Here is a 21145-nt window from a genome sequence, read left to right as displayed (position 1 = left end):
CATTCTTATCCACCGCTTGAGAGGGTGTCATTATCAAGCTGACCTTGCTTAGATGCTGATGGCGTCATCACACCTGAATATACTGCCCAATCTTTGATGACACTCCCTGTTGATTAAAAAGCAGGGAACTCAATTCTAGCAGCCTCTTCTTTCTAACTGTGGGCAAGTGCCCAGTGAGGCTGTGTTATGCATCCAGGAAAGCTCTTCTTAATACCAAGACTATGTGTTCTCTAGCCTCAAACGCTAGCTGAACTTTGTAGTGGACTTTAATCCAAAGATACAATGTCTGCCTATGCCCTTGCCAGAAAAACTTAGGAGAAAGTATATATAGGAGGGGAGATATGTCTTCTTTCACGACATTAAGTGCTATTACACAGCGCCTGGCCCCTTAAGAATCCACTCTCCCGACCCACCTTGCTATAGGCTACCTGGCAAAGAAATGAGGTGCGTTTCTGAAAGCAGAGAGATGTAATGGTTTGGGATGGCCAAAACTAGCCCGGCACTAAAGAAAGTGCACAAATATCAGTGCTAGGCCATGGAAGAAAGATAAGGAGATGATGACACAAACTATCCTATTTTCAAAAGAGGAAAGACACTGATCAGGGTACTTATGGGCATCAAAGGAGGGAGACAGTAAAGAGGATAGATAGGTAGGTAGGTAGGTAGGTAGATGGATGGATGGATGGGTGGATGGATTGATGGATAGATAGATAGATAGATAGATAGATAGATAGATGGTCACTAACACTAACAAGCATGGTTCTGAAAATTTATAACCCTTTATTGTCATCTCAAAATGAAATGTCCTTATCATAGGACTCAAGATGAATAGAAGCTCACTAGTAAGAGCCAGCCCTATGATCAGGGCAAAGATGTTGCCAGGGGCATTTCATACCAGGCCCCTTCCTAGTTCACAGGCCTGAGGCATGCCCTCATGAGGCGGTCTGGGGGCCTTTGACTGGTATGAGGCCCAAGACTGAGAAAGTCCCCGAAGCAACACTTATGTCTATCCTCCAGTCTGATGCCATGTGTCTGGAGCCAGGGCAGCAAAGACCCTGTGATCAAAGACACTCTGCAAATCCCGTTGGCTTGGAAGGGAAGCAGGTAGCACGGGGACAAATACTCTGCCTGCCCAGAGCCCACCTGAAAACCACAGAGGGCTGTAGAGGTGTGCAAGAAGAAACAGGAGGGGGTACAGAGCTATGTTCAGGAGAGACAGGAACAAGACTTAAGGTTAGTGTGGGAGGTAATAAGGGCTCCAAAAACAGAGGAGGTATTGGAAACCAGCAGATACACAAGACTCATTGGCACCAAGGTCTGGGCCCAGGGGGACAGTGGGACAGGTGAGTCAGGCAGGGAATATTGACATAGTCATCTGAATCAGTGTCCTCTGCTTTGGCAACAGGCTTGTAGTAGAGGCTCACATATTCACAGCTGGTCTTCAGAGATGGGGCATGGAGCCAGAGAGTTTCCATTACCTGGGAACAACCAAAGAAGCGTCACTGAATCTGGGTAGGGTGATTTTGGTATCTCTCCAGACAGATTTCCACAGTGGGCAATGGGGGGGGGGGTGGAGTATGTACATGGTTGCTGATTTCTCAAAGACAAAGACACAGAAGTGGCTGAGCTTCGCCAAGTGGCTTAACCTTGGGGAGTTTCAGGGTGGCGTCTCACCCCAGGTAACTGGAAAACACTTAGCTCTGATATGGGCAAGAAATGCCTTAAATGGGGCTCAGGCTAAAATCACACGGTTAAGCCTGGGGCTGAAGGAGACTCAGCTGCCAGAGGAGTTTCCCTTCTAGGATTAGACAGTGTGACTTGTGGAATAAATATGCATCTTCTTAGGGAGTTATTCAAGAGTAGGGTGAGTCATCCCCTGCAGCTCCGTAAGGACTCGGAGGAGCCATAATGTGGCCTAACAGTGCATTCCAGGAAAGGGCTGGGTACTGAAGAGGAAGAAGGAAGCGTGCCACCTGGGCACAGTGCTGCTCCTCTTCCCCGGACAGAAACTTCAGGATCCTCTGCCTTCAGGATGGGTCAGTTCTTGGGAGGACAGGGTTGTGCCATGACCCCGCACTGTGCCATTATTGTAGCATCCACCCACGAAGGCTTCAGTAGGGGGAGTCACCTATTGCAATACAAGTCCTAGAACCAGGAGTCCGGCCCCATGAACATAGGAGGCTCCCAGGAAGTTCTAATGGGAAGGAACTATAACTTTGCGTACTTTACCAGAGAGGCAATGAGCTGCAGTGTGCTTCAAAAATTTATCTCCTAAGGCGTGTTACAGTTCACCGTTCGAGATTAATTTATTCTGCTTGAAAAATTAAGATACTCCTTCTGAAAGCTGAAATATTGAGCCATTAACCCTACACACCTCATTGTGGACTCGTTTGGTCAAGATTTTGTCCCTAAGAGTGGGACTGAGAGTCCCAAGCAGGGAGGAAGGATACGATTTGAGCAAAATACAGACCCAGGTAAGGGTGTGTGTGGCCACAGGGAAGTTCAAGGAAAAGGGCTAATGTAAGGGAAGACGGGTGCTGCTGGATCATACCTAAACTACTGTGAACCTTCTCTAGGAGTGGGTAAGGGCAAGGGCAAGGGCAAGGGCAAGAAGCTAGAGGTAACTGTGGCAGAGCAGTTGCTTGTTGCTGGGTATCACTGTCCCTTCTTAGCAAAGCACACAATTGCTCAATTAGGGACTCTATTTCTCGGTCTCCCTTGAAGACAGGTGTGGCTACATGACTAAGTTATGCCCAATGGGATATGACTGGAAGTGATGTGTGAAACCTCAGGGTCATGGTCTTAGGGAAGCACCTTTCTCTTTCTGCCTCCTATGGGCTGGAATGTAGACATAATGCTGGTGATTGAGCATTGACTACGGACCAGTCAAGACTCCAGAGGATGGCAGAGCAACAAGACAGAAGATGTTGGAGTCCCTGGATGACCCGGTGGCTCTGCCCACCTCTTCCTGGCCCCTGCCTTAACTTGGGAGGAAAATAGCCTTCCATCTTGTGAGCCCTGTGGGTTAGGGTCTGTTGCATCGGCGTAGTCTGTACCCTAATTAAAACAGGAACATTTGCCACACTTATTTTTTTCCTGGTTCCTGAGGCAGTAGTATTTTTGACTACTATGGGCTACTCCAGAGAAGAAAATATTTTCTCTTCCTAATTTGGATAAACAAAGATGAATAGACAGTTTAAACACCTTTTACCCATCTGCCAATGGCCATCAATAGAAAACAGCAGTTCCCTACGTCCCTTCCTAGGTTTCCACAGGAATCCTCCTCACCCAAGGGTTGAACCCTATGTACGTCTTGACATCTGCCAAGTCATCCTCGAGGCCAGGCTTCCTGCCTCCAGTGATGCGCAAACTACCTCCTCTCATCCTAGAGAGTTTACTAGAAAGCTCTCCCTCATATTAAGGTAAAATTGGATAGATCCCACTCCCTTAAGACCTCCTGGAAATCGGAGCTCTTCCACACCAAAGCCCTCCTCTGCAGGAGTTGCCATCTGTCGCCTCTACTAAGCATCCATTTATACCCCCACGGTCATGTTTGGCTAGATAAGCCAGGTAATGAAGTCCACGACCGTTGTTGGGCAGTCTTCTCACACCACCAAAGGACGAAAGTCTTCCCAGACTGGGGGCCCAGGAGCTGCTGGGAAAGCCACGCCCTTCCGCTAACAGGCAGCTCGAGGAACCGCCCCCCTCCTCCTCCCCGGGCCAGATCCGGGTCTGGGGCCGCCCTCAGGGCAGCGGCTGCCAATCAGGGGTGGGGGGCGGAGCTTACCTGCGGCGCGGCCGGGGGTGCTGACGCTGACGCTCCAGGGCCTGCGAGAGGAGCCTCCGGCACACCTAAGGACCCGGGGAGACAGAGGTGAGGGCGTGGCCGCGCCCCCGCCCCGCCCCCGCCCCGCCCCCAGGCCCGCCGGAAACCCCGGGCGTGGGGCGTTCCCAGAGGCGCGGCCCTCGGGGCGCAAACTCGGCATCTGGGCGGTTTCCGCCGCTGCACCGCGCCCGCGGGTCCCGCTCTGCCCGGCACCTGCCCCACCCGGCGGTCGCCTTCTCCAGCTCGCCCAGCCGCCGGCTCACCTGCAGCGTCCGCCGCCCGAGCACGCCGCGGGCAGGCGCTGTAGATATTCTGGGAGCGTGGCGGCTGCGACGCGCGGCGCCGCTGCTGCGGGGGCCGCTGGGACGCCTCCAGGGCGCGCATCCTCACCGCCACTCGGCGGACCCGCCTGGAGAGGACTGCCCGGCAGAGCCGCGGGGAAAGAGGAGAAAGGCGTCAGAGGCCCGTGGCCACCCCTCCCGGCCCTCGGGTCTCAGGAAACTAAAGGCGGTCTCTCTCCGCGGTGCTTGGCCTTGTCTGACGCGGAGATGCTCTGAGTGCTTGGGCACAGCCTTGTCCCCCACTGAAGACCAAAGGGCCCAGGCCACCTTCCTCGTTCTCATTTCCAGACATTGACCCCTCATCCCACATTCCTCACGCCCCTGGCTGCTCAACTAAAGCTCCTGCGTTTCCAGGCCGGGGGGGGGGGGGGGGGGGGGGGAGGGGGGCGCGTAGGGGGCGGGGTTCCAGCGGAATCTGAAGCTCAGGGCCCTTCGGGAAGCTCACCTCGCCCTAACGGAGCCCGAGCCGCTCACCTTTCCTCCTTTGAATGGCCCTTTTCACCAACAGTCCAACAAGCGCCAGCAGGATGAGGCTCAGGGCGGTGGGCACCAGGATGTGAAATCCTTGGTCTTCCATCCCAGACACCGGGCCTTGGTGGAAGGCTCTGAGGAAGGAAGGAGAGGGAGAGAGACAGTAGAGGTCTGGGAGTCTGGGAGGGAGAGAGGTTTAAGGCAGCGCTCCTCAGTAGCCAACTTTTGGGGAGATGTCTCACAGGTTTGTCCCTTTTTTTTTTTAACACCCCTCCCCCCCCGCCCCGCCATCTGCCCCAAAGAGTCTTGTCTATGGAGTCAAGAAATTTGGATTCAAATTCAGGTTCAGCTTTCCACTGGCTGTGTGATCTTGAACCAGTCTCCCAACCTCTCTGAGCCTCCCATTTCCTGGGAAATGGGTACAGTAAAGCCTATTTCACAGAAGTGTTTAAGGCTGAAACAAAATTGTAGATATAAAGAAGTTAGAACACCTGGTCTAAGCAGCAGTTAGTAAATGTCAGTTCCCTTCTAAGCTTTTGCACCTCTGTTTCCTCACAAGATTATTGCAAATACTAAACGAGTTAAATTTCTTGTAAGTGGAAGAGACACTGTTCTCATAATGCTCCCTCTTGCTTATAAGGTCTTTCCTCCGTTTCCTCTACAAATGGAATCCTTACTTTCCTTAAAGGGTCAGCACATAAGTTCTCTTTTCTTCTCCAGTCATGGCAAACTAGAGTCAACTTTGTCTGTCTGTCCTCAATTCTTGTGTTTATACTGGTTACAACCCTTTTCACAGTCAGACTTGTATTAGTTAGTAAGATAAGACCTGGATATTGCATGTTTTCATCTTTCTTACATTTTCAATGCCCAACACATGGCAGAAAGGAAGAGAATGTTGGTTGAATTGACTTGAATTCTCCACTGGTAGGCTGGTGTAGTTTACTGAGCCAGGAATCAGGAGTCCTAGTTCTATTGGAAACCACAACGTTCTCATGACTTCAGTTGCCTCATCTGTAAAGCCCAAATGATGCTCGAGGTCCCTTTTCTCACTAACATGTTTGTCTTTGGTTAGGCAAAATAATTCCAATTATTATAGGTTTTCTTTGGCGTCTGCTCTAGTGCTGCCCCCTAGTGGTCCATTGTCGCACTTTCCTAGGTGCTCCCCAGGCTTTAGACCCGCGCTATCCTATACAAATACAATGTGGTCACATAGGTAATTTTAAATACTCTAGAAGCCACACTGAAAAAGTAAAACAGTGAAGCTAAATTTAGTAGTTAACAGTTTTATTGTTAATTTTATTCTTATTTAGTTCCCCATCAAAATAGATTTGAACGAACACTGAATGACTAAAAGATTTGGGTCTCATTTCTACAGGGTGTCCTGCTGGGGCATTGACAAGTGGGTTCCTGTTATTGGACTAATAAGTTAATGCGCTACACTCATAGGTAGCCTAGACACAAGAAGGGTCTCTGTTGGTGGACACTGCAGGAAGATTTCAATGGATCTCCTAACTCTAGACTACTTTGCCTGACCTCTAGCCCATCCTGGATGGTGGAGACCTCTTACCTCTGCCTGTGAAGCCTGCTGTGGTAGTTGTAGCTGGCCGTCTGGAGCTTACGAAGCACCCCCGGAGTTGAGGTCTTTGAGGTTGTGGTGGTAGATGGCAGGAAGGTTGGGGGCTTGGTAACTGCTACTGAAGATGCTCTGGAAACTTGAAGGTGGTGAGAGATTCGGGTGGTGGGGGAGGGGTGGGTTGCTGGAGGAGCCTCAGTCCTTTGAGCTGGTGGGGTAGCTGCAGGAGATGGCGGAAAAGAGTGACCTTCCATATATACATTCTAGTCACCAGTAGGATGGGGTCACCCTGTCTTTCTTGAACATACTCTCCTTTCCCCTAGACTCCCTCTATTGCAGTCCTCATGGCCTGAAATGCCTTCTTAGCATGGCCTCTCCACCTAGTAACTTCTATGTATATTTGCTTCAAATGTCATTTCCTCCAGGAAGCCTTCCCTGACTTTCCAGGCAGAAGAGCTTGCTCTCCTCTGATCCTGGGAAAAGGCCTGTTTGCAGTTCCATCCCCACTCTGCTTTATGCTGTAGTTGTGTGCTTGCCTGGTCTCTTCCATCCCACAACCTTGGGTATAAGATATGCTCAGTTAAACGATCTCTCTTGGCACACAGAAAAGTCCTGTAGTGTCACAATGTTCAATTGATGTATCTACCTCACAAGATAGATGTGAAGATATGATGTAGATAATTGCATGTTAAAGATGCATTTAAAACAAGGAAAATGTATGGAAATGTAAAAGTACCATTAGTATAATCATCCGACTTTTTATTGCAAAAGAGAGTTGTTAAAATCACTGTATGCCAGAAAATGAAGACAACCCTGTGGGGAACAGGAGGCATGACCATCTCTGGCTGGAAAAGATCTGCCCAGTCTTGGTTCCCCAAGTCATTCATAAAAGAGCTGGGTTTTGTGAATGGAGCATTACTTGTGGTGCCACCTGGTGGTGATGTGTAAGTTCTGCAATTCGTGCCAAGTGACCAGGCTTTGGGATGGGCTTGAAGGACATAGGATGCTAATCTCCGGGAAGTACCGTCTCCCACGACAAGGAAATACACATCTGAGACTCAGCTGTGCTTTGCCAACCATTCCATGAACTGAACACATATTCCCCCCTCCACTGTCACAATGCCCCCACATCATCGCCCCCACCTCTCCTACCTCAGCTTTGGTGAACTGACCTTTAGGTATGAATTCAAGAGAATCGGCATGTGCAGGCATCTGGAACCAAGGGGGCATCGGTCTATGTAAAAATTTATGAAACCATCTTGGAGGCTCAGGCATCAGCTCGTCTTCCCAGAATGGGTCATACTCTATCGAGGCAAAGGGAATAAATACACTGGGGGGCGGCTCTCGGAAGAGACTGAGACCCCAGGAAGGGATGTTGGTATGAGTTGAAGCTGACTCAGCCAGGGTGGATGGCAGTGGGAGGACGAGGCCAGAGTCCACCAGGAAGAGCAGAAAAAGAATGGGCTGGAGACTTCCCTGAAAGAAATGCTCTTCCACCCTTGCTCAGTGGCCACTGGGATTTTAGAGTGGCTGTTGAATTAGTGGTTGCATAGGAGTTAAGAAGTCAGTAGAGGAATGGAGAAAGGTGGGATTTGGGAGACATATGGAAAGGATCAGATCATAAAATACTAAGTTTGACCTACAAATGTGACTTGAAAAATGACTGTCTTTCCTTGATAGTTATCCCTGCTATGTCTCATGGGACAGCTGTGTAAGGCAGTTATATCCTTTTGCTTCCAATTTCCTCCCATCTCAGAGCCTCTCCTCTACCTTAAACCCTCATTCCCCTCAGACCTTGGGGAGTGCGGATAGAATACAACACAAGGAGAGCGTTTATTTGTTCCTTTCAAATGGTTTGGGTCGGAAATTTGGGGGACTGTGAAGTTAATTCACTGTATGAGGTTTCAACTATGCAAATCCCAATTATCTTTGGACTGGCTAGCATGGTAATAGCATGACAGTCTGTAGGACTTCTGTAGTTCAGTGGTTCTCCCAGCCTTCCCAGGTGGTGACATTTGCTAGGTGCACTGAGCCTCCATGGGGGGGCACCTACCACTGTGGACACTCAGGGTGACCTGCTGGGTCTTGCCCCGGTCTGTGTTCATGCCTGTCCCACAGGCATAGACTCCGCTGTCACTCTTGGTCAGCTCTGTCACCTCCACTAGGAACACATTCTGATCTGGATATGGCTTCAGGGTGACTCGGTGCTTGTATTCTTCCTTGACGAAATTCTTGCTGGACACGACGGTGGAACATACTCCAGATTCAGCCACTTCCCGGCACAGATACAACCTCACATGCTTTTGAGGAAGCGGGCACTCAATGGTAATGGAGCTACCCAGAATTCCCTCCAGCTTTACTTCTGGGAGGTTCCTCAGAGCCCCAGCCACTGCAGGGAGAGGGAGTTAATGTACAGGAAGCCCCATTTCCAACCACATCCCCAACTCCAGCCCTATTTCCAACCCAGGCCCCGGCCCAGTCTCACACTCATCTCTCTAGCTTTAGCCTTATCCCCGTCATCAGCCCAAGCCTCAGATCACCTTAGCCTCGACCTTCTCCTGATCTCTAGCCCTAGCCTCATCCTCAACCTCCTCCTATCCCTAACCCTATGTACCTCCTCAGTCTGGCTCCATGTTCTTCCCTAGCCCTTTGCCCAAGCCTAACTCCCAGCTGGACCTCTCTCAGCCCAAACCTTAACATAACCCTCACCCTCATTCGAACCCAAACCCCTAAGATCTCAGTTACCAAACCTCTAAGAAGTCAAAACTACTCAAAACGTCTGTCCCACGCCGAGGAGAGATGATATGCCATAGCAACCCCAATCAGCACTTAGTACCCAACTGATTTCAGGGCGGTGTTGGGAGGCACAGTGCGATTTTGCTGCAACAGCTTTCCTGTCTAGTTTTGTTTTGCTCAGATCCATTCAGCCAAAACGACTGCTCACCCTCAGTTTTGTTTGTTAAATCATTTTTTTAAAGCATTTGTTGAATGCCTTTTATGTGGCAAGAAGATGGCTGGCATCCCTCCCTGCACAGAATGAATCATTTAGTGGGTGGTACAAATGGACACTCACTACAGAGTCATGCGATACACCCCACAACCGAGATATACAGGGAGGCTTGGAAGCAGTGAGCAGAGAAACTGGATCCAGGCTGCTGCCAAGGGATGGTGTAGTTTGAGGAAGGGTTTCTGGAAGAAGTGAAGTCTAAGTTGTGACCTGAAAGACTGAGTGTGGAGGGCAACTGAGAGAATGATGGTCTTCACTGAATGAGGGAACGCAGATGGAATGCAAGAGGGTGTGTGTGTGTGTGTGTGTGTGTGCACGTGTGCACAGGTGTATACACATTGTATGTGTGTTGGGGAGGGTGGGAGCAGGGAGGAATAGAATAGAACAGAATACAATACAATACAATACAATACAATACAATAAAAGTTTATGCTTTGGCTGAGAGAAGGCAGATCTAACACAGTTGAGTCAGATGGAAAAAGAGGGTAAGTCCAAATATGATTAATTATCAACTAAATGGGTCCCAATAAGTGTCTGCATATTTCTGGAAAAGAGGGGCAGAGGGTGAAGTATGTGTTGGGAGTGGGGCCAGGGGACTTGGGTAGAGGAAGAAAAGACTCTTCCAGGCAATGAGCACAGTGCTCAAAGAGGCTGGGATATGAGAGAGAACATGGCATGTTCATGGAGAGAAGTTGACAGACTTCTTGAAATTCATCCCCTGACCACACATTAAGAATAGCTCCAAGGAGTTTAGTAAGATAAGGAAAGTCAAAGAAAGAAGCAGGGCTTGTGGTTTCTGGACAAGCAGAGAGAGCTGAAGAGGACATTCCGGGGAGAGCAGAGAGTGCGGACACCAGTGAAGAGGTAGAAACAACCATGGGAGTATGAGAATGGGGGATAGGGGCTGGAAGGGGGAAAGTTTACAGGAGTGTGTTCAAGTCTAAGAGTGTAACTGGTGTTAACATGGTAGGGATAAGAGGAGGGTCCAGCCAGAACATGTAACATCTAACATGGAAACTTTCACACAAATAATCCAATGCTGTTTCAAATCTGCTGGAAACCTAGGTGTGTGAGGCAGCCTCATGACTGGAACGTGGCAATGGAAGGGTGACCCATTCAAAAGACAAAGACCCAATCAAGGGGGTGGGGGAATTACCCTGTGTGTCCAGACAGCCCACACCTGTGTGTAAAGCCCAGCATCTCAGAGTGAGCATGTATTTTTGGACCAACCCAGCCAGAAAGGGGCATGAATGCTGCTTTCCCAAGAGCAAGATGCTACAATATGGGCAGGAGCAAGATAGAGTAAAGAGAGGTCATCATCTATGCAAACACCTCAAGTGACCTCACTCTGCTCAGGAATGAAATTCTGGTAAACCCTTGGCTTACCCAGATCCCCTGCAGTGGGCTGCATGTTTGTGTTCCCCTAGTATTCGCGTGTTGAAGCCCTAACCTTCAACGTGATGGTAGTAGGAGATGAGTCCTTTGGGAAGTAATTAGGGTTAGATGAGGTTAGTAGAGCCCTCATAATGGGATTAGTGTCCCTCTTCTCTCCATGTACACAAGAAGAAGCCATGTAAGGGCCCAGGGAGATGGTGGCTGTCTGTAAGCCAGGAAGAGGACCCTTACCAAGGACAGTATTTGTCAGCACCTTGATCTTGGGCTTCTAGTTTCCAGAACTGTGAGAAATGAACTCTATTGTTTAAGCCACACTGTCTATGATGTTTTATTAAAGCAGCCAGAAGAGACAAAGCAAGGCATCCTTATTGTGTAAACCCTGGACAGACGAAGCACAAGAAAGGCTGCTGGGTACACTGAGCTCTGGTCCCAAGGAAGCACTAGTTGGTGAGATGAAAGGACAAGACCCCAGCTCTCCTTGGAGTTCACAGTAGCTTCTAACCCGCAACCAGGGTTTAGAAAAGCAGATTTCCCAAAGAGAGAAAAGATAGATGTAATTTCCTGGTTTCGAATTTATGCCCAGTGTGCATATGAGGCATATTGGAGGAATTTAGTAGGATGCTGGTGACGTGATCTTACGCTTTGGCACGGTGATTACATCTGTCTAGGGTGGGGCCTATGAATCTGCATTTTAAAATAAGCTCCCCAGGTGTCCTTGAATTTTTGCAATGCTGAACTACATAACTATATTTCCATATGATTCTGGGGAATAAAAGGAGGGGTGGAAGTAGGTGTCTAAGGGACCCAACCCCTTTAATATTTGTGTTTTAAAGAGGCTACTTAGTAAGTGACATTAATCTCTAACTTGGTGACTTGATTTTCAGTGGCGATGGTAGAGGACAGGGGTATAGGTGATTTAAAAGGTCACTCTCGATATATAGTTAGATATAAATATATATGTTTGGAACATGGGAGAAAAACACATCATTTCCATGATGGAAATTATGGTAAATGCTCCAAAGGCCTTGGCTGGGGTGGTGCCTTGAAGATGGACTTCGGATTCTGTTGAGCAGTGGTTTTCCGGCTGATGAGAACCCTCGCAACTCAAGTCACAGCAGAATTCTTTCTGGAAGAAGGAAGCTGGCCTGCAACTTTTTTTTAGTGTTTATTTATTTTTGAGGGAGAGAGCATGAGGGAGGGGCAGAGAGAGAATCCCAAGCAGGATCCACACTGTCAGCATAGAGGCCAATGAGGGGCTCAAACTCATGAACCGTGAGATCATGACCTGAGCCCAAACCAAGGGACAGACGTTTAACTGACTGAGCCATCCAGGCGCCCCTGAGACTTTTATGTTTACCAGATGGAGTGTGAACTTTTCTAAAAGATGAGAAACGTTCTACTCAACTTCCTACTCCCACATACACCAACATGTGTGTCCAGGCAGACTGTCTGCTTTTTGTCCTGTCGCAATGAATAGAGTGTCCCCCTCCTCCCCAAAGCCAGTTCTTCTTCCTGTGTCCTGAGTCCAACCTGCTCACCTTCTTTAGAACTTCTCTTCCACACTGATCCCTCTCTCCTCGACGTGTCATTTGGTTTCTTCTCTGCTATCATTGCCATGGCTTACACACTTGCTCTGATATTGGCCATATTGAAAAACTCCTCCATCCACCTTTTGCCTCCCCTTCAGATGCCACCCCTCTTCTGTTCTCTTTCTCAAATGAGTCATCAAGGTCACAGAATCCACTTTCATACCTCCCGCTTTTTCTTCCACCTATGCCTGTCAGAATTGTGTCTCCAACATTCCACTAGAACTGCTAGTCAAGGTCAGCAAAAATTTCCTAGCTTCCACATTCGATGTCTTTGTCTTCATTTACTTGCCCTCTTGGCAGCATGTAAGGGAATTGAGCCCTCCCACCTTGAAATGCTTACTTTTCGTGGCTTCCCTAGCACCACACTCACAATGACTGCTCCTTTTCAATCTCCTTACTTTCCTCTCCTTCTCTATCCACCTCTCAGTATTGGGTTGCCCTAGGCCTGGTACTTATGCCTGGTCTCTTCTCAGTCTTCCCTTCCTCTCCCCACATTAGTTCATTTACTCCCATGGCTTGTAATGCCAACTGTATGTAGTTTTTTCCAGAACATTCATCTCTAGTCTTGTCTTTTTTACCTCTAAACTCTAGAATCACCTTTCTGATATCGCCACTTGGACTCTACTTGAATATCTAAGATGTATTTCAAACTTACCATGGCAAAACAAATAGACGAACAAAAAAAGAATTCTTGATTTCTCTTCCAAAACCTGTTCTGTCTAAGCTCTTCCTATTTCAGAAGAGAGTACCGGCATCCACCCAACTGCTGAAACCCAAAACTCATTCCCATATTATATTAAATAATCAAGAATAAATTTTAGGAGTGTGTGTGTGTGTGTGTGTGTGTGTGTGTATGTACTGGGTCACAACATCATGCATATGTATTATTACTTTTATGGGTCAAGGTGAAAAAGCCTACATCATGTAATACTTTTTTGCTTTATTGTGGAACTTCCCGTAGGGCCATGTGGTCTATGGTTTGTGCCCCATGCACTGGGCTCTTGGAACAAGGACTATTCCAATATTTGTACAACATGGGGCAGAAATACAAATAAAGACCCCAATATCATATGTCTAAATATTTTAAAATCATAAATCAAGATAATAAACCGATGAGTAAAGTATGTCCTATGACCCATCTTGACAAATTCACACACCTTAGATGTCCACTCAGAAATATTTCTGTGTTGGGGGCACCTGGGTGGCTTAGTAGGTTAAGCGTCCGACTTTAGCCCAGGTCATGATCTCATGGTTCATGAGTTTCATCCCCGTGTCAGGCTCTCTGCTGACAGCTCAGAACCTGGAGCCTGCTTTGGATTCTGTGTCTTCCTCTCTCTCTGCCCGGCTCCCCCTCATGCTCTGTCTTTCTGTCTCTCAAAAATAAATAAACATTAAAAAATTTTTAATAAAAATAAAAATAAATAAAACACTTCTATGTGGGAAGAATGTCTCCAAGTTTCCTACTCCTAGCATCTGTCCTATCTCCCCATCTTTTCTCATACCAACTCCTGCCAACACCACAAGGGTCCTAGTATATGTATAGCAGATAATCCAGGTTTCATGTATTAGTTCCACCCATCTCATTCCAAACAGTCTTTTATAGAATAAGATAGAATTTTAGGATAGAAGACCCAGTATGGAGGCTTATATGGTCATTGAAAGCGGGCCCAGAGTCATCTGGACAAGGAGCTCGAGGTCTAGAAGAGGGGATATGAGTGTGGGCTTGAGGAGGACAATCCCCTTGGGCCTGTGAACTCCTCACTCTCTGAGGATGGGCACAAAGGGAGATGGACTAGATCCAGAGCAGGGACCCCTATGGCCCAGCTAGAATGGTGGTATTGCTCAGGACAGACTACAGTGCTGCAGTTCAAGTACCCTTAACTCTTAGAGATCTTCTACCCCCACTGAACCACTCTTTCTTCTCAAGCCTAAGTTTAGTTAACCATCCACTGTGTTGACATAAGTCCTCTCACAGAGTCTGACATTTCATTAAAACTGCATTTCCTTGGACTTTTAGGGTGTTTCAATCTTTGACTCAACAAATATTTGACTTTCTTCCATATTCAAGCCATTAGAAATAAAGCAAATATAAATAAAAAATCATTTTGACCTTCAAGGAGCTCACCAATTAATCAACAAAATAAAGTGAATACATGCCAAGTCACAATATAAGGCAGAATGAGGTCAGCTCTTGGGATTCAGAACACAGGGCTCTGGAAAGGGTACAAGGAGGTGGAGGTTGAAGTGAATTCTGAAGGGCTCATAAAAGGTGGAGATGAGAGGAAGGATGTTATCAGCAGAAGGAATGGCTTGAGTAAGAACATGGTGACAGGAATGTCCAGCACATGTTTAAGGAGGAGTCCTCTTTGGCTGGAGGTTAGGGAAGCGCAGGGGAGTGTGGTAATCTCAGAGGGTAAAAGGGGAGCACAAGGTAGGAGTTTGTAGGCAGTGGGAGCCATTGAAGGTTTCTAGGAAGGGCGATCCTATGATTAGAGTCAAGCATTAGAGAGAGTAATCTGGATTCACCAGTGGGTCAGTTTTGAGGAAGTGGGATAGTTATGAGATGACTTTGAGTTCTGTTCCTTTCCATTCCCTCTGTTACCTCTCTAGTAGAGGCTGCTTATCCCGGTCATGCTAATCCAGAAATTACATGAACTGGCCATTAATTGGGTCAAAGTCGGGGTGGGAATAAGTGGTAAGAGGTGGTAAAAAAAAATCATTCTGGCATTTGCACCTGATATCAGAGATAGTTAAGATGGATAGAATAGCTTGTTTGGATGTGGCCAAAAAGGAACTTGAATTATGGTGCTAGGTATGTTGCATTTCAGCTCTTGGTGGGAGACTAAAGTGGGGGTTCCCAGAAGGCAGCTATTGGGATTCAGAAGACAGGGCTGAAGATATTAAACTTGAGGAATGGATTAGGGTTACTGAACTGATGAAGGAGTCCTCGTTTAAAGCTGAAAGTTGAAAATCAGCAGTGAAAGAGATCCAAAGAAAGAGAATGTGGAGGTAAGAAGAAAGAAATTCGGAGGCACTTGCTTTATGATCCCATATTATCAAACTAATATGCCTAGGAGAGGTAATGCCTTCAACACTAGTGGGTCAACACCTGAGCCTCACAGGAGATGTGTCTGGAGTGGAGAGCGGGGCACTCACAGAGAGTGGGGAGGACGTCCAGAACTTCACATGGTCTCTATCCTTATCCTGCCCTGAGTACTTATCTGCAAATAAATCCATCCAGGAACATCAGGGCTAGAGATGGCCAGCAACTCCCCTACCTGTGGACAATTCAACCTTATAAAACATCCAAGGTGTTTTCCCAGGGCACTTACCTGGCAGGAAGCAAAGTGACCAAAGCCAGAGGTCCATGGCTCCTTCCAGAGCAACGTCCCATCCAAAAGCCCCTGGAGATGGGGACAGGGACCCACTGCTCACCCAGGAACCCTTTACAATCTGGAGCTTGAAAGAGATTTCTGGCCCCCACGAGGAGCAAGACTTGAAAATGAGGAAATGACAACTTGTTTTGTTTGCTAACTAGTTTTAGACTAAAAAAGAAAATACCAGCAAACCACAGCGGAAGTTAGGAATTGAGAAAATATGTTATGTTGAGCACGAATGGGTCACCAGGGTTCAAAGGGCCTCTAGGTAGGTAGCTCCAAAAAGCTATTAGAAGCTCTCAGGCATGATGTTTCTTAGCCTTGGGCATGTTTGCTTGGAAGGGCCTCCCATGCATTATGAATATTCATTGACTTCTGAGACAGAGTCACTTGCCTTATCCCTGTATTCAGGATAAAAGAGACTTGTCACCAATTTTCTCCATCTGAGGAGGACTGTATGGGTAGAAACTTAGTCCTGAAGTCAGAAGATACTGGTTGTAGCCCTTGAATTTACTTGGCAAATAATTTTGTGCACCTACCATGTGGGAATACTAACCATTGGTTTTGAGGAATTCACTCCCTTTCTCTGAGCCTAGATCTCCTTATCTAGAAAAGGAAGGTGGGACTTAATGAGCCTGGCATTCCCTCCTGTAGGTTACTGTTCCTGGAGTCTTAACCACAGTTTTCCCAGAACCTCAGATCAACCACCCTTCATCTATCCCAGCTCTGCCCCTGAAGGTGCTGCCCTCTGGCAGGGGTCCAGACAACCTTCCAGTGGCCACAGAGGCATGCCAGACAATCACGTGACAGTGTCTGAAGTCACAGCAGCCTGGCAGAGCTAGGCTCCAAGCCCCCCGAGGGTCTATGGGAAAGGGCCAGTGACTGATGGAGACGGGAGATATGCTGAGGCCATCAATCACAAGGTATCACAGAAAGAGCTCTGGGTTCCCGTCCGAAGACATGGCTTCTGGTCCTGGTTTGGTGCTTCCTAGCTTCGGGCCTCAGTTTCCTCATTAATAAATACGGGTGGTCCCTGCCCTGCCTACATCACAGGGCTTTCATGAGGCCCAGCAGAAACCATGGCCATGGAAGGGCTTGAAGGGCTTTTAAATGTGGAGGTGCAGCATGGAGTGGTTACTTGATCAGAGGATCCCCAGGGCTTCATTCCCGATGGTTACATTGTAAGCACCTGGCCAGCATCCTCATTTCCAGGGGCTGCAGCCTCTCGGGGGCACCGAGGACTGAGGCCATTTCCACCCCCTTTCTTACCAGACTGGTCACATGCTCTCCAAAACACAAAACGACAACATCCGCAGTAGAAGTCAAACGCGAGGCTCAGGGCAGGTGCAGAGGAAGTGTGTGGGGGGGGCAGGCAGCCTGTCCTGCCCACCCCTATCTGGGTTTCCATCAGCTCAGGGCCGCTGCAGTTCTGATTTCCTCCAACCACCAACTGGGCCAAAGTGTCAGGGGGCAGCCTCAGGCCTCTGGTTAGAGTGAGTGACTGCCAGAGGCCTCGGTTCTGGTCAGCCTCCACCCTTCCTACTTGGAGGGCTCGTCCCAATTCCTCACAGCTGTCCCACAGCTGGGCTCTGCCATCTGCTGGGCTCAAGACCTGGGACTGCCTTGGCGAGAGAGAGAATAAATGACTGTGGTGGGTGGGTGTGTGACTGTGGGTGTAAGAATGTGGGAGTAAGATGGGTAGGTGTGTGTGTGTGGCTTGTGAGTGTGAACATGCTGTGTGCGTGCACACGTGCATCTATGGAGACGTGGGCTGGATGTGCTGTGGCTGCAGTGCTGGGAATGTGTGGAATGAGATATTTTCACATCGTGGGTGGCCCAGATGAAACCCTTAGTAACATCACACTGGGGTTGTTACGAGCGGGAATTGGGGGGTCTCAGAACTCCTGGGTCGGAAGTGAACGCTTGAAATCTGAGGAATCAAAACTCCCAGACCTGGGCGATCCAGTCTCTACCTCCAGTCTCTACCCCAAGGTCTCAGGGTAGGCTGGGTCCCCAAGGGAAGGCTGAACCCTGGCTAAGTGGAGGAGTTTACTGTCTTCATTCTCTTCTCCCTCTTTTTTCACCAACCAAATTTTATTGCTCTTTTCTGACTCACAGGGCGGCTGTGTTGCCCTGGTGTTCCCACTTGGGAAAAGATATGAAAAGCTGAAGCCCACTGACAGGCAGGGGACTCAATGGCCTAACATCCTCTGGGGCTAACGCTTGACCAGAAGGGATGAACGCAATGGGAAAAAATTCAGAGTCTGATGACAGGGAAGTGGATATAATAAATAATGCCAGATACACTGGGAACTGTCCTAAGTCCTTCAGGTGAATTCATTTAGTCCCCATAATGACTTGGGTTTTTATTATCCTCCCTATGTTACAGATGGGATAAGAAAAATATTTCTCATAAGGTTGTCGTGAAGATTGCTTGAGGTAAGCATCACAAAGGGCTTGATACGATGCCTGGAATATAGTGTGAGTTCAGTGGAGATTAGCTGTCTCCGTTAAGGTGAAAGTTGTCATTATGGATTGTGCTTGGTTGTAACATCACCCTCCTTTGACCTCCTGGAGGCTGTTTGACCTCCGAAACAGCCATATCCTGGGCCTTTCCAGACTGAGGGTTGAGATCCTAAGTGGCCCTCCCCGGGACCCACTCTCCCCAAAGACAGATCATGAGCATCCCCTCACCTGCTAGATTCACCAAGGAGCCCACTCAGGTAGAGGTACCCGGCTCAGGCACCCTGTGGTTCCCATTTTCCAAGAACTTGGGCGAGAGGCTTGCCTGACCCAGACTGAGCCACTCCACAGGAACAAGGCTTTGGGAAGGTTAACCTTTACTGTGAGCCTATTCATGGCCTTCTGCTATAAGAAATGGTAAGACTTCTTACCTAAATATGGCCACACTTCTATTGATATTCTAAGGTTAGAACCCAAATATGTAGAATTTTTGATGAATTTTAATGCGATTTATCAGCAAAAATCTGGAGTTTAGAATATTCACCTCCACACATTTAATCAAAGACTTTTGACTCCAGTGAGGGTGGGTCAGCTGCCCATTTCTTTATCAGCCTTAGGAGAGGCTTACCAAGCTCTCAGAACTCCTGGAATCTAAGAGCTTGACCATCTTCTTTCCCTTCCTATTTCAGCACCCTAGCTAGCTGGGAGCCATTGGTCTGTTTTATATCTCTTTTTTTGGTGGCTCCTTAGATATGTGGTCTTTCTAAGACGATCTCTTATTATGTTTCTTATATAGACTCCCTAGTAGAGTTCATTATTTCAGAGAAGCTTGTGGGGTCGGTGAGGAGGGGACTGTACTTGTTTCTCTGCTTTGGGGACCAGATTCATTTACTGCTCTTAGGACAAATGTTCTGTCCTGACTCTTGGGAAAGTCTTAGACAAACGATATGTATGTATATGTATATGTATATGTATATGTATATGTATATGTATATGTATATCTATATCTATATGTATGTGTATGTGTATATGTATGTGTATGTATATATGTGTGTGTATGTGTATGTATATATGTATATATATAGTTTTACAAACCAAAATCAACTGCTGTAAGCAGATTCTCGGCCACTACTGGGCCTTAGTAATGTGTAATCATTATTACCTAATGGATTTTTTAAAGGGAAAAAAATCAAAATAATTCAAGAACTTGAGGAAGATTTTTTTTTTTTTTTTAATCATCAGAAACAGTTAAGTAGTCCTCTGAGTCATTGCTCGGCACTGACCATTGCTATTTGGTTTATCATTAACCCCAGGGTCGATTGTTACTCCCAAGGCCTGGGCTGAATAGTGTCCCTCTGAAATTTATGTCTACCTGGAACCTTAAAATATGACCTCATTTAGAAATGGGAACTCTGTGGGTGTAATTCACTAAGATGAGGCCAAACAGGATGGGGGGAAGCTAAATCCAATGGCAGGGGTCCTTGTACAAAGGCCGTGTGAAGACACAGACAGACACATCAAGAAAAGGCCATGTGAGGATGGGGCAGAGACGGGAGTGATGCAGCTGTGAGCCAGGGAACACCCAGGATTGCGGACGGCTGCCAGACGTGAGGAGAGAGGCCCGAGCAGCTTCCCCCTCTCAGCCTCCTGAACAAACCAACCCTGCGGACATCTTGGTTTCAGACTTCAAACCTCCAGAACGGTGAAAGACTTAGTTATTGTTATTTGAAGTCACCCAGTTTATGCTGGTTTGTTATAGCAGGCTAGGAAACTAAAACCCTCCCCCAAATTGCTGACCTTTTAAGTTATTAGATATCCCATTTCAGCCACAGACCAGCTTCCTTATTCATGGAAGGATTTCAGGTGGGCTTTGGGCAGTACATTATTATACTTGACCACCAGTTTATAACATCAGTTAAGAATAATACAGGATCGTCTACGACTTTAGTGGCATTTCTTGGTCTTTGATTCTAGGGGATGGGATAGGCTGCCTGGGCTCCAGATTGGCTTGCAGGTTATTGGCATTAATATAGAAGCTGCATCTAAATCTTACTGCCCCAGCAAAGATGCTTTGGTCAGAGAGTAGCTTCCTGGGGGAAAACATAGGTTCTGATGCACCTTGTAGTTTTGGTTCTCCTGGAATGATTTGCTGTCATTCCAGAAGAAGCTAAATATGCATCCCCATTACAGAGAACAGAGAGAAATAAATATTCCTGATGACCATCTCTCTGGGCCAGCGTGCAGCCCAAGACTCTGATCCAGGTCAGGGTCCAGGAATCAGGCCTGGACATTGCGGTTGGTAGAGCAGGAGGGGAGACTAAGGAGGACTGAAATCTGAGTCTGGTCAATGGCAGGCTTGGAAGCACAAAGCATCAGAAACAGTATGATCAAGGCCCAGGTGGAAGCAAATTCTCTTCCCCACATCAGGCAGGATAGAAGCCTGGGAAGAACTTTCTCCCAGAGAGAACTCTGATACACAGAGGCCCTGAGGAAGAGTCTGGTGTGGTGTGAGGGGTTGATAGGATATGATTAGGTTCAGTGCCAGAACCTAGGAATGGCCTTGGCAGACAAGGGGGTCCTTTATCTAATCACTGTCCCCCAAGAGACTTTGGGTCAATTATTCTAAAAGCTAAGTTACCATTTAACTAGCTTCTAGCTGAAATTTCTGTGGAAGGAGTTTACTCATTTGGTTACTTGAGTTTTGATTAATAGCCTCTCTATCTGGAAGGATACCCCAGGAAGATATAAGATCCAAAGTCAAGAATTCCATGGATACTTAACCAAGATTTTTTCTTAATGCCTAAGAGAAGCACAGTTATACTTGCTTTCAGTTTATTCCATTATAAATAGTCTTAATTAAGTTCTGTAACACAGAGTTTCAGGTTCTTGACGATTGGTGTAGACCCCAAACAATTCTTTTATTGATCATCTTGGTCCCACTTATAGGCAGTCTCATAGCCCCCTTCAGTCTAGCGTTGGAGGTGGGGGGAACTTTGGTTTAGGCACACAGCCTAGAGTGCCTGAAAGTGGTTACCAAAGCAAAACACCCTGAAAGGGTTACCTGGGAAATAGAAGGTATGGGGACAAATGCAGCCTGAGCCTC

At 47.5% G+C, this 21145-nt stretch overlaps 1 protein-coding gene across 1 annotated transcript; it reads right to left on the bottom strand.

Moving 5' to 3' along the window:
• Positions 1 to 763: 763 nt before the first annotated feature.
• Positions 764 to 15699, bottom strand: FCMR (Fc mu receptor). The gene is made up of 8 exons (XM_047840978.1): positions 15535 to 15699; positions 8265 to 8600; positions 7384 to 7515; positions 6206 to 6431; positions 4642 to 4772; positions 4090 to 4245; positions 3788 to 3852; positions 764 to 1478 (listed from the first exon to the last, which is right to left on the bottom strand). The coding sequence occupies exons 1-8, from the start codon at positions 15569 to 15571 to the stop codon at positions 1302 to 1304; spliced, it is 1260 nt and encodes a 419-aa protein (XP_047696934.1). The 5' UTR covers positions 15572 to 15699; the 3' UTR covers positions 764 to 1301.
• Positions 15700 to 21145: the final 5446 nt, after the last annotated feature.

The sequence above is a fragment of the Prionailurus viverrinus genome, chromosome F1 (assembly GCF_022837055.1).
Source record: "Prionailurus viverrinus isolate Anna chromosome F1, UM_Priviv_1.0, whole genome shotgun sequence".
Classification (NCBI taxonomy): Eukaryota; Metazoa; Chordata; class Mammalia; order Carnivora; family Felidae; genus Prionailurus; species Prionailurus viverrinus.
Note: the sequence above shows the minus strand (reverse complement) of the source record. Positions and strands in the feature narration are given on the sequence as shown.